Raw genomic sequence first — 12,588 nt, forward strand, 5'->3', positions numbered from 1 at the left:
AAAAGATCATTATACTCAGGTGACTACTTAAATGTTATCTTTGCAAAATAAATGGTGGAGAATCAGTAACTGCTGTCATTTGTTTTTTATTTTCTATCAAGCTTTCTTTACAGCTAGAGTAAGCTGTCCCCTAGCTTTTTATTACCATTCACATAAAACAAGCAGATTGCATCTTTTTTTCTGACAGGCAGAATATACTTTTGCTCCTTATCTACGTACCACAATCTCATCTGATATGTCCTCCACACCACTGGCAGAACGAAAATCTAAACCCACTGTTGCTTAGCTAGTTTCCTGTTCTAAACTCTCTCATCAAGGTCTAAATAAGACTCACTCTCCATCATCTACATAGTTGTTAGCTCTGTCCTAACTAAGCTCTCTTTCTGCAGCTGCTTAACTTCCTCCTTATGTAAAACTGCCATTTCTGCCTTATCGCTTTTATTAGAATAACACTTGACTTCTACCCCAGTTAATTCAAATTGCTACTGATATTCTTTGAAGTGTCACCTTCTATGTTGAGATTTACTAAAGGCCACACTCACTTTTCTTCTGTCTTTGGACAGCCACGCATATGTGCATTATTGATACTTACTGAAAAATTAATTGTCATTCATCACTTCAGGGAGCAGGGAGTTATGTATTGCCTTATACAGTCAAAGCCTTGAAATGTCAGGCAAGTTTTTGTGAAATTTTGGACTGTTGATTACTGATTTTTTTAAAGTGTCATTTTGTTGATCATGCTATTGTATTTCATATGGACTATAAAGCAGATAACTCCAGGTAAAAAGATTATGAATAATCATTTAGCTCTGAGTTTGTGGTGATTTTGTATTTAGTATATTTTGAGGTCAGAGATGCTCTCATATGGGGATCCACAAAAAATGCAATTGTATTTATTAATTTGCTATCCAAATAAACACAATCTTTTTTTTTCCAGGGAGAAGCAAAAAGTACCTTTTGGTTAATGGAGTTGTTTAAAGACAAAACAGCCAAATGGAGGTCTAGGGAATCAAACTCTGGCTATAAGATGAAAGTCATCTGGAAATTCTCTGTTGTAACAGTCTGTTTTTTGTGTGTGATTTTGTACTACAATGTGTTCTGTGTATAATATTCTGTGGTTTACACATTTCAGTGGCATTTTTGTGTCCACTATATTCTGTGTGTTAACCATTTCAATAATAATGTTTTGTGCCAACAATATTCTGCAATTTAGACATTTCATTGACAATGTTTTGTGCCCATGATGTTCTGAGCTTTAAACTTTTTAGCGGCAATATTTTGTGCCCACAATGTTTTGTACTTCAGACATTTCAGTGACAATGTTGTATCCATGTTGTTCTGCAATTTAGATATTTCAGTGACAGTGTTTAAATCTTGATGATACAACACATTTTTTCCATTTCTTTTCAAAATTTGAACTTTAGCTTCATACCTTCCTTTTAATTAGTCCTCAGACCCTACTTTCTCATTCACATTTCCCTGCTCTAAAGGTTCTGTTAATGGCATGTCTTATACTTTTAGCAAAAATATTTAATAGTGTATAACACATGAGAGAATGCTGCATAAGATTGCCAAATGGTTTACAACAGTTTAAAGTCTTCTGCATTTTACAGACACACACACACACACACACACACACACACACGCACACACACGCACACACAAACAAAAACATATAAAAATAAATAATAAAAAATAAGTTCATAGCTGTATGTAAATGTAATGGATTTAAAATATTTACTCAGTCATGTCACTATAGTGGATTCCCCCCTTTTCTTGCTTTAATCTTTTTTATTAGTATGATAACTGGTAATACTGCTACTTTTGAGAAATTTGCAATTAGTTATACTGCAAGCCTGTCAATGTCATTACCAGTTTTAGTCCATCCTTTCCCTGGCTTACAGCAAGCCATGTTTTTTTTTTCTTTATTTACTTTTAAGACCAGATGCAAGTATTCAGCACAGAACAAACAGGAAGGATGCAAGAAATCTATATGACTAGTGAATTTGTATGGTATTTTATATAAATAAATGTGAAAACAGTTCCAGAATTCTTGGTATGTTTTTCACACATTAAAAACATTCCCAATGTTAGGAAAATGCTACTGCACTGCCCATTTTCAGCAATATTAGTGGTTTTGCAAGGCATACATTCATCTTTAAAACGGCAGAGAAGACATTGAGTTCTAGTCACTCAGGACACAAACAAACTCCACTGTGAAACTAAGACAGTTCTACATTCCACAGATTCCTAGGTGCCATCCGTCTGAGTCATTTAGGGTAGAGTGTCTTATAAAATAAGCAAATACCAACCAACACATCAGTTACTAAAAATATCAGTAAAAATCACAGATTTCCCAGAAGTCAAAACAAAAACAACAGTGAATTTATAGCGTTTCAGCAACATTTACAAAATGCAGGCTGATATATTGCTAGTGCCTACTGTGCTGAGCTGTGAAGGAGCGAGCGTGTGTGTAGCACTGACATTGATCCCGGCATCATCTGTTTAAATACTGTATGACTCATAACATGTCGGTCTGCCATGTTGCTCATGAAAAACAGCTACATGCTGATACTTTCCAGTTATTCTGCATTTCACTGAGTTGAAAAAGAAATCAAGACAATCTGCAAGAATACTGAAAAATGTGGAAACCATCCTGCATTCCCAAGGTTAAGAACTTACATTTATATAATTGGTGAATGCATATATTTTCTTTACTTGTCACTTTACTTTGACCAGAAACTTGCATCATGCCATTGCACCTTATTAAAACTCGAATATGGTAATAGCCAGTATAAAAATGATTTTTATGGTCCTTAAAGTGACCAATCTGTGCAAAATGCCATTTAGAAAGAACAAATAAAGTTGTAGACATGTTCATTCAGGTTTTGCTACACATGACTAAGGACCAGTGGATTGAGACTTAATTGCCTGAATGCAACTGGTCAAAGTTTCATGTTTAGGTATTGAGGGATCACTGCTTGTATATTTTATTTATTTATTTTACATTTGTTGACCAGGATAGTCCGACTGGATGCATGTCCATTTTCAGCAGAGGCCCGGGGAGAAAAGCTCCAAGGGTAAGCAGATATGGCATTACATAATAGCAGCATTACATATTACAAACAGACTATTTACAGTGATTGTGCTGTGGTAACGTTGTCGCCTCACAGTAACACGCTGTCCGGTTCGATTCTCAGCTAGAGCGTCTTCTGCATGGAGACATGCGTGAATGGGCGTACCTTCGTTGAAGGTTGTGTGTCAGGGCTGGAAACACGGCACGTAAAAATCAACTGCCAATCATTAGCGGACTGAAGTTCCGCTGTGGCGACCCCTAACCGGGAAAAGCCGAAAGACACAACGACATAATTAAGCAAGTTAAACAAGTTCCACAGGTTAGAGTTAATCCCGAGCATAAATCAGGATTAAATTAAATTACACAGTAAACTGGTTAACAGATTTTTACACATTCTAGAGAGAGTTAGCCAAGCTTGATACATTGACATAGCTCGTTAAGTGCCAAATGTTGTTTGAGTCTAGTTTTAAATTGACCTAAGGTAGAAAGTAAGGTAATATCAGCTGGAAGAGAGTTCTATATGACTGTTGTGTGCTATAATGAGGAGTGTGTTGGCATTGCATGAGCATGAAGACAAGTTTCAATGTTATATGGAGATGCAAGGGGGCTCATCTCCAAGGCAAAAACGTGCTTCTAATGATTTTAGTAAGTGAGCCATTGTGGCAATGCATTATCAATCAGTTGTGATTGACCAATATTCTTATGAGTGATCATACATCATTCATAATATATTCATGCAACAATTTCCTTAAAAAAATTGAAAACCTGAATGAAAGTCTGGGCCAATGTATTCATAAACATAGTGTACAGTTCTAAACAAGGGATGTGCGTGACATGGACCGTCTCCAAGTTCCACTGTATGCAAATCAAAAACTTCAGTAATCCTTATGGAGTTAAGAAGCCCCAGTGACCTGTCACAAATAAGGACATTGCATGTGCTTTGCAAGCACACAGTGTTTTTTTTTTTTTGTTCTGTAAATGGGAAAGAAATGGTCCCTGGAAATATAATAATGAAACCAATAAAATTCTAGGAAGCAATTAATACTATGGCTTAATTAATAAACAGTCACTGGGCTAGGTTTAATAAAAATAAAGGCATGTTTAACAAAAGCAGGTGCCAATAATTGTATGCACACTTTAGCAGTCAAAACAGCCAGACAGTCTGCAGAAGGTGAAATACAGAATGATTTAATAATGATAAAGACAATAAGGCAAAAAAAGATATGAATACATTTATGGCAACACTCCAAAAGTCCATCAATTGTTTGGTGTACATGTCCTATATATTTCTTGGATCTGAATGTACATTTTCTTGGCACTTGATGATCCCAGTATGAATCTATACTGCAAATTCCTTTCCATACATAGTAACATATTATCTATTCAGTATTCTTAGGTCCGATCTTCACCTCTCAATCTCTTAGTCAGTTTTAGAGGACCAGACGTACATGTAGGATTTATCTTCTTGGCAGCTTATATCCATCAGATTATGTCTTTGCATGCCACATTCTAGTTTTTGTCATAATTCTTTGTCTTCTTGGCATAATTTGGCAATGCCATATCGACACTTTTATACTAACATTGTTATCAGCTTTACAACAACAAATGACTCAAAAGACAAACCCACCTCCATAGGTATCACAAGGGATAAGAAACTAAGAGTAATGCTACTCAACGCCAGAAGTCTAAACCTCAAGATGCATGCACTCGAAACTCTCCTTAGCATGGAGAACATCGATATCTGTGCAGTAACAGAAACCTGGTTCAGGGCTCCCGAGAGCACCCCAGCACTACCAGGTTATACCTCATACCATGCTTTTTGGCCCCAAAACTTGGACCGAACCACAAAAGGAGGGGGAGTATCGATATTCATCAAAGATACCCACACCTCCAGGTTGGTGGCAAAGCATGAAGCATCAGAGACTATCCATGTGCAACTAACAGTGGGTAAAACTGCCTTCCAGTTTATAGCCTGCAACAGACCACCCTCCCAAACCCAGGAACCCCACTCGGCCTTCCTGAGAACACTGGAAAATATGAAGGTCTCTCCAAACACCATTATACTGGGCGACTTCAACTACCCAAACATAGACTGGGAGCATTACTCTAGCTCCAACACCCTAGCCCAAAGGTTCCTAGAATTTATAAACTCAAATGCTATGGAACAACTTGTTACCACTCCCACAAGAGGGAAAACATACTGGACCTGATCATCACCAACATGGGGACTCTATGCTCCAGACCAGAAGTGTATCCCTCACTGGTAAGATCAGAACATAAACTAATCTCACTGGATACTCACATCCCGACCCCAACCCCTGCCCAGAAAACCACAGTGAAAAACTTATCTAAAGCAAATTTCACACTCCTCAAAACCGAGGTGGAATCCTTCAAAGCCCCCGGGCCTGTGGAAAATACAGCCCAGACCGCAGAATCCTTTATAAATGCATTCTATGAACACCTTCAGGAATGCATGGATCATGCGATCGCAAATAAAACCAAGACCCAATCCTCCAAAGGCAGACATCCTGTCTGGTGGACCCCAGCCATAAACAAACTATACAACAGAAGGAGGAAGCTACTAAATGATAGAGCAAAATCCCAAAAAGGGAAGGCATCACTGATCAGTATTAGCAAAAAACTACAGGCACTCATAAAATTGTCTAAGGCCAGCTTCGAGAGAAAAATTGCACAGGACACTAAGGATAATCACAAGGCTTTCTTTAGTTATGTTAGGAACCTGGGTGGTAATTCCCAGATATGCTCAGAATTAGTCCAAAATGACAAAAAATACACCGAACCCACAGACATTGCCAACATCCTAGCTGACAGGTTCAGCACAAACTTCTCCCCCCCCACCAAAAGGGCAAATATCTATCCCAGCAGAGTGCTGCCCCCCTGACATCTCAGATGCTCAGGTAAGAGCCGCCCTCTCCAAAGCAAAAAACACAGCATCAATGGGACCAGACGGTGTCCCGAGCTGCGTCCTGCATGAACTCCAAGAAGAGCTAAACCCAAACATAAAATTACTGTTCAGTCTCAGCCTTACTACAGGATATGTGCCCAAAGAGTGGAGTACAGCAACAGTGGTCCCTCTCCATAAAGGTGGTGCCTCAACGGATCCTGGAAACTATCGCCCCATAAGCCTGACTAGCTTGGTCTGCAAAGCTATGGAAAGGATCATCATGAACCTCATAAATAAAGATATTGGGGACCTACAGACACTGGATCCTACCCAGTTCAGCTTTGTTAAGGGCAGATCCTGCTTCTTAAACCTGGTTGATTTCTTTGAAACAGTCACCAAGGCCATTGACGAGGGGAAGGTGGTCCACACAGCCTACCTGGACCTCACAAAAGCCTTCGATACAATACCCCACTCGGGCATTATAGATAAGCTCACCAGCTTAAATATAAACCCCTATGTCACTACATGGATTGCAAACTGACTCAAGGACAGAACCCACATGGTTAGAATTGCTGGAGCCATGTCAGACTCCAAACCAGTTACAAGTGGTGTCCCACAAGGCTCAGTCCTGGGACCTCTCTTGTTCGGTATATATTTCTTGGAGGTACAGGCCAACACGGAAGGACTGTGGCTGACCAAGTTTGTAAATGACTGCAAACTGGGTGCCATAATCGACTCTCCAGCCGACACAAGCATCCTTCAAAAGGGCCTCATAGAAACAGACAACTGGTGCCAGAGCCATGGCCTCAAGCTAAATGCCAAAAAGTGTATAGTCATCCCCTTTGGCAAAAACAAAGTACCCACAAATTACCACATAGGTGGTAATCCATTAAGTACAGAAGAAGTAATTAGGGACCTGGGGACCCAAGTTGATAGCAATCTCTCATTTGACAACCACGTGGCCAAAGTGGTTAGAAAAACATTTTATATAGCCCACCTAATCATGAAGGGATTCACATGTAGATCAGGGGAGGTCATCGTGCCTCTTTACTCATCCCTCATCAGGCCCATAATTGAGTACAATGCCCTTTTGGGATGTACCTTACCAGACACCTGCAGCAACTGGAAAGACCCCAAAAGTACCTCACCAAGAGGATCAAAGGGCTCAAACAGATGCCATATGCTGCCCGGTTAAAGAAACTCCAGCTCTACTCAGTGGCATACCGCCTGTTCAGAGGCGATCTGTGCCTGACGTATAAAGCCATGTCCAACCTGGAATTAATGGACATGCTGCACCTCAGAAAATCCAAATCCCATCGAGCTACATGCTCGAGAGACTTGAACCTCAGCACTGAAATAAATAGGACATGCTGGAGGGACAGATTCATAACCTAGAGGCTCCCTTCACTCTGGAATAAAATCCCAGTCCAGGTTAGGCAGAGTCCCTCATTGACTCTCTTCAAGAGGAATCTTGATGATTGGATGGGAGATAGTAGGTTTACCCCGGGTATCACTTCTGTGTCACTGTTAGACAGAGGCACAGTATACTAACCTCGAAAAAGGGCATAGCAAAATAAATTTAAAATGGGTGGCGAAAGCCAAACACATTCTGGCTAGGCTTATAAATGCCCTAGGGCAGATAGCCTAGTATGAACCTATGAACCTATAAATGATTCCCACCTTTGAAGGTAAATTGGCTAGGCTTAAAATGGCCTGCAAGGGCAAATAGCCTAGTACTTACCTATCAACTGGCCACACACACACACACACACACACACACACACACACACACACACACACACACACACACACACACACACACACACACACACACACACACATTTCTATACACTGCTACATATCTACTATTGCTACACTCCTGCAACTTCTCATGAATGTGCACTGTAGCTTATAAAATTCAGAGCATCAGTGCCTGAACATGCTGAGCAGGAGTGCTTTGCATATATTTAGTATTCAGTGGGCTGTTCCTTTACACGCTCATATTGGAAGATGCTTCTTGTTTTCAGGGGAATCAGCAGTGACTTGTCATGCTAGGCTACTCTGAACTATAGCAATGTGGAAACACACTGCATACCTCCAAATATATTTTGCAATCATAATGTCTGTTTTGTACCTGTACATAATCAGTGTTCATGCAGGTTCTGCTGATTAAAACATCAGCATGTCGGTGGGGCAACAGGTAGTATGCTCACCTTTGGTGCAGAAGGCTGGAGGTTCTACTCCCACATCAGGTAGATGGATTGTTGATACTACAGTGCAGTATAAGGGTGGGGTGTTGCACCCTTGAATGTATCATCCTTTAGATGACACATTAAACCAAGGTCCCATCTGCTTCAGTTGGTGGTAACTCAGATGGAGGCAAAAGATCCCATGGTATCCATTGAAAAGAGTATGGGGGCTTCCTGATTACCTGGCTAAATTTCACCTAGTAATATCAATACCAACTCTGGTCTCCCCTGAAAAGAGGCCACTGTTCTAGTGGGACTAACCTAGTCAATGAAAGATAAATAAATAAATACAGACAAATGCAGTTTATTGTGATCTCTATTAGGTCAACCGGTTAGTCAGTGTACAGTGCAGCTAAGTGTTTTATAGGTTCAAAACCCACCAAACCTTTTGGAATTGGCAGTTGGCTAAACGGTTAAGGTGTTTATCTCAGAGGCGCAAGGTGCAGGGTTTGATTCTCACCTTTGGTTATTGTCTAGGCGTGTAATAGTCTGCAGACTGACCTATACCACCATTCTCTTTTTTCACTTGATGTGAGCAGTGCACTCATGTTTCTGAATAAAGTTATGTCACTACCAGCCACATTGTCTCTCCTACTGTCACGCATGTGAACTGTTCAAGATGCCAGCCAGCACCACTTACACACAAACTTCATATCTTACTTGACACAGTTACATAACAATGCAACATGACTTTTCCACAATTATAGGGGTTTTATGAATTTCATAGGAGTCAGGTATGTCTCATTCAACATACCAGCTGTACCCATATGTACCAACATTTTGGGCATACATTTAATGTGGACTCATAAACCCAAAATGTACACTGTCCTCATTGTTCAGCATTAGCTGCCATTTCTGAGAAGTACACCTTTTTGTTCTTCACACAAGAACAAGTATTGTGATACTCTTACTTCGGTGCTGGTACTACAGTATCACATTTAGTACTGGTAAATGCTTGTAGGCTTCATTTCATCACACTTTTATGCTATTTCCTTTGTAACTGGTCATATTTGTCTGTTTTGATTTATGGCACATAGCCCAAAATAGTTATTTAGCATCCCCCACAGTGGAATACTATAGCACATATTAAAGAATTCTGAACCAGATTCTCACTATTGTAAGTATACCTTCTTTGGGAGCTTTAGCTCACTTAAAACTTTTCCAAAAATAAAAGCATATCATGAACTGGTATAGTTATAATCATGAAATCAGTTGTTAAACAAAGAAAAGTTTGTGCTAAATAAAGGTTCCATAAGCTAGAGAGAATTCTGGAAAACCTAATATCAGAGTTTTACATCTGAATGATAAATATTGGGAGCATCAGCAGCAATTTAAAAATATGGTGACTGTATATGGTCACTCTTCGTAGGTTTCAGGCCTAAGTCTTCAAAAACATCTACCACCTTAGGTTTCCAAGTGCTACCCACATATAACTAAACCGATACCTCTAAAGAATACACTCTCAATGGAATGGGAGGGTCAATGCTAAAAATTCACCATTAATGACGGAAATTTTTTTCTGTATTTTCCCCCAATGCCTGCTGACTCTATTCTTTCCCCTGTAATGGAAATCCCTCATGCAGGGGGCAAGAGCTGACCCAAAGGGTGATCATCCAAGCAGCTAAGGAAATGCTTCAGTGCCCTCACTGGCATCCTGGAAATTATGGTATGTTCAATTAGAGCCCTAGCCCCAACCCTGGTGGCTGTCATGAGCATCTGTAGCACCATGGGGCATCATATGCCTTCTCTTGTTTGTGTGTGCTTCCACCCATACGATGGGGGTTACTCACTGGCTTAGGCTCACTAACTCTACATCTTTGGTCCTGGTCATTTGGTGCTGTGCAAACCTCTACTTGTGTGGTAGTGATCAGTCCATCAGTACCACCACTCATTTCCCCTGGATGAGTGAGCCAGTTCAGGCCACTCATTCCCATCCTTCCCCAGTTGGGTCATCATGCACCCAATCTGCTACCTGAACTTAAATCATCTAGGTCATAATTAGAGCTCTTTCTTTCTACACTACAGAGCTGGAACCAATATTGATGTAGAAAAGATGACTGAATAACCTCAGTTAGTGGCTAAAGACATTTAAGCATCACATTGTCTTGGTGGTTAAAATGTTTTCCTTACAGTCCCAGGAGCAATGGTTCAATCCTGACTTCCAATCACTGTAGGTTTGATTCCAAAAGACTTGCTCTCAATGTAAGTAACAACTTATACTCTGAGCAGACTGAAGGTAGGTCTTTTGGAATCTGCCCCCCCCCCCCCCCCGTGTAAGCCTGTTAATAGACAGGCCTTACACCAAAGTAAGTCACTGACACTAAGACCATGTCTTTCAGAATCAGGACAGACAAACAGAGAGCAACCCTTTTGGAATCTGGTCCTATGTGTCTGGAGTGTGCATGTTCTCCCTATGTTTGAGCGGGTTTTCTTCCAAAAACATGCAGAGCAACTCGTTAGCCTACCTTTTAAACATGCTTTTATTTGGAGCTGTGCCAAGATTTAAAGAGTCATTGATCCTGCCCACCTACCTGGTTAGCAACTAATAAAACAAATATTAAATGAAAAAAATATATATAGATAATTCAGTCATCGTTATATACAAACTTTCTGTATTATTACTTACTGGTGGTGCCTGGCGGCTGGGAGATGCTGTGCTGTTTATTGGAGTGCAATTCTGCCAATTTGCAACTGTCGTTGTACAATGAACAGGACCACTGATACTGATATGAGAAATTTTTTGAGCCTGTTTACTGTTGGTATCCAGGAACAGAGGATTTAACAAGCCTGATGATTCAGACGTGACTTTACTGTGAAGAAAGCCCATGATAAATAACAGAAAATTAATACTAAATAAGATGACCAGTTTCTAAAAATGATTACGTTCCAAGCTGTGGCTAATTATTTGCAAGTGCTTTTTGCAGAGATCAGGCAATAACATGCAGTTTTTTTAAGAAGAAATTATTCTATTTTGCGATCAAACTGCATAAAATATACAATTATTTTCAACACAATCACCAGTATATTGTCATAGTAACAAGCACATTGGATTATACTTTTGTCAGTTTTTTTCTCAACTTCAGACAGAAGTGACACATTCATTACTCTTGCCATATACATAGGACTGCAAAAATGCAGCTTGATTATTTGTTTGGTAGTTAAAAGATCTCACTGGCTACTGCCACAGATTAAAGCATGTACTTAGTTATCCCACAATCTCACAATAATGCAATTAGTCCCTCCTTTCCCTGGGTACTGGCTTGGCTCTTCATGAAGATGATAGTAACTGACAATACTGTCTAAAGAATATTTCAAACAATTTGGTTTATAAAACTTTACTCTGGACACAGTGCAACTTCCCACAACAACCATTGTGATCGGGCTTCTAAAGTAAGTTCTACAAGGTCATCTCATAATGAACTTTCACTAAAGAAATACTTGACACATTTTGTCTATTAAGAACTTACACTGAAACCTGAACAATCTGAAAACAAAATGTACCTCATATAACATAATGAGGAGAAATATTTAAACTTCTTACAGTGCAACAGGGAACTCGTGTTAAACAAGGAACTCATGTTAAACATGGGGAGAACTCCTTATGTGACTTGGAAAGCAGCCAGGGGTAGGGAGAGGAGGAGAACCAAACTGAATTTTACTAAAACAAAAATTCTGGTTAATCAACAAAGTTGAAGCTCTAGAGAATAAATTAAGGAGAATATTATAGGAATCTATTGGGATCCAGAAAAATAGAAGGGAATGATATGGTGATATTTTTGATAGTAGAGCTACCACAAATATTAAAGCTGCAAGAATGTCTTTTTATTTGGAATATGAAGAGCACAAAGGTGAAAAAAAAATCCTCTACATTGAAAAGCTAATTCACTACCAAGGTGTATCATAGTGGAATTTTCACTAGAGAATACTTGAGGATATAGTGCTGCGTATTCAAAGAATTATTTTAGCACAATAATTGCTGCCTTGAAATACATCACCCAAGATATGCATAGCCATGTGTATCTGGACAAAACAAATTAATATATGGCTAATACTCATACTGAAAATGATCAGCTTGGTTTTAAAATTATCATCTTCTAACTAGGTAAAATGTGTCCACAGAAGATGATGTCATATTGCCTTAACCTTTCATGCATTATCTTGTTTCAATTTACTTACAATGGCACTAATCAGAATTACTACATACTTTCAGAATCTCTATGAGTGTCAGTAACATCTTCCAAAGACGTTTTCTTATTTATATTCATGCTAGCATTCTAGATAGCATTGTAATAAACCATTTAGCTACAAAACAGTGATTAATTTTTTGAGCTAGGAATCAGTTGCAGGGACTCATGTTT

At 39.4% G+C, this 12,588-nt stretch overlaps 1 protein-coding gene across 2 annotated transcripts in view; it reads right to left on the reverse strand.

Annotated features, from left to right (window-relative positions):
• Positions 1–12,588, reverse strand: part of LOC122789351 (disintegrin and metalloproteinase domain-containing protein 8-like) — a 688,349-nt gene that overhangs the window by 36,288 nt on the left and 639,473 nt on the right. For both annotated transcript variants that reach the window (XM_044056732.1, XM_044056731.1), the window contains exon 20: positions 10,857–11,040. In XM_044056732.1, the coding sequence (XP_043912667.1) occupies positions 10,857–11,040 (184 nt within the window). The remainder of the gene's footprint in view (positions 1–10,856; positions 11,041–12,588) is intronic.

The sequence above is a fragment of the Protopterus annectens genome, chromosome 14.part0, assembly GCF_019279795.1.
Source record: "Protopterus annectens isolate FY-2018-M chromosome 14.part0, PAN1.0, whole genome shotgun sequence".
Classification (NCBI taxonomy): domain Eukaryota; kingdom Metazoa; phylum Chordata; order Ceratodontiformes; family Protopteridae; genus Protopterus; species Protopterus annectens.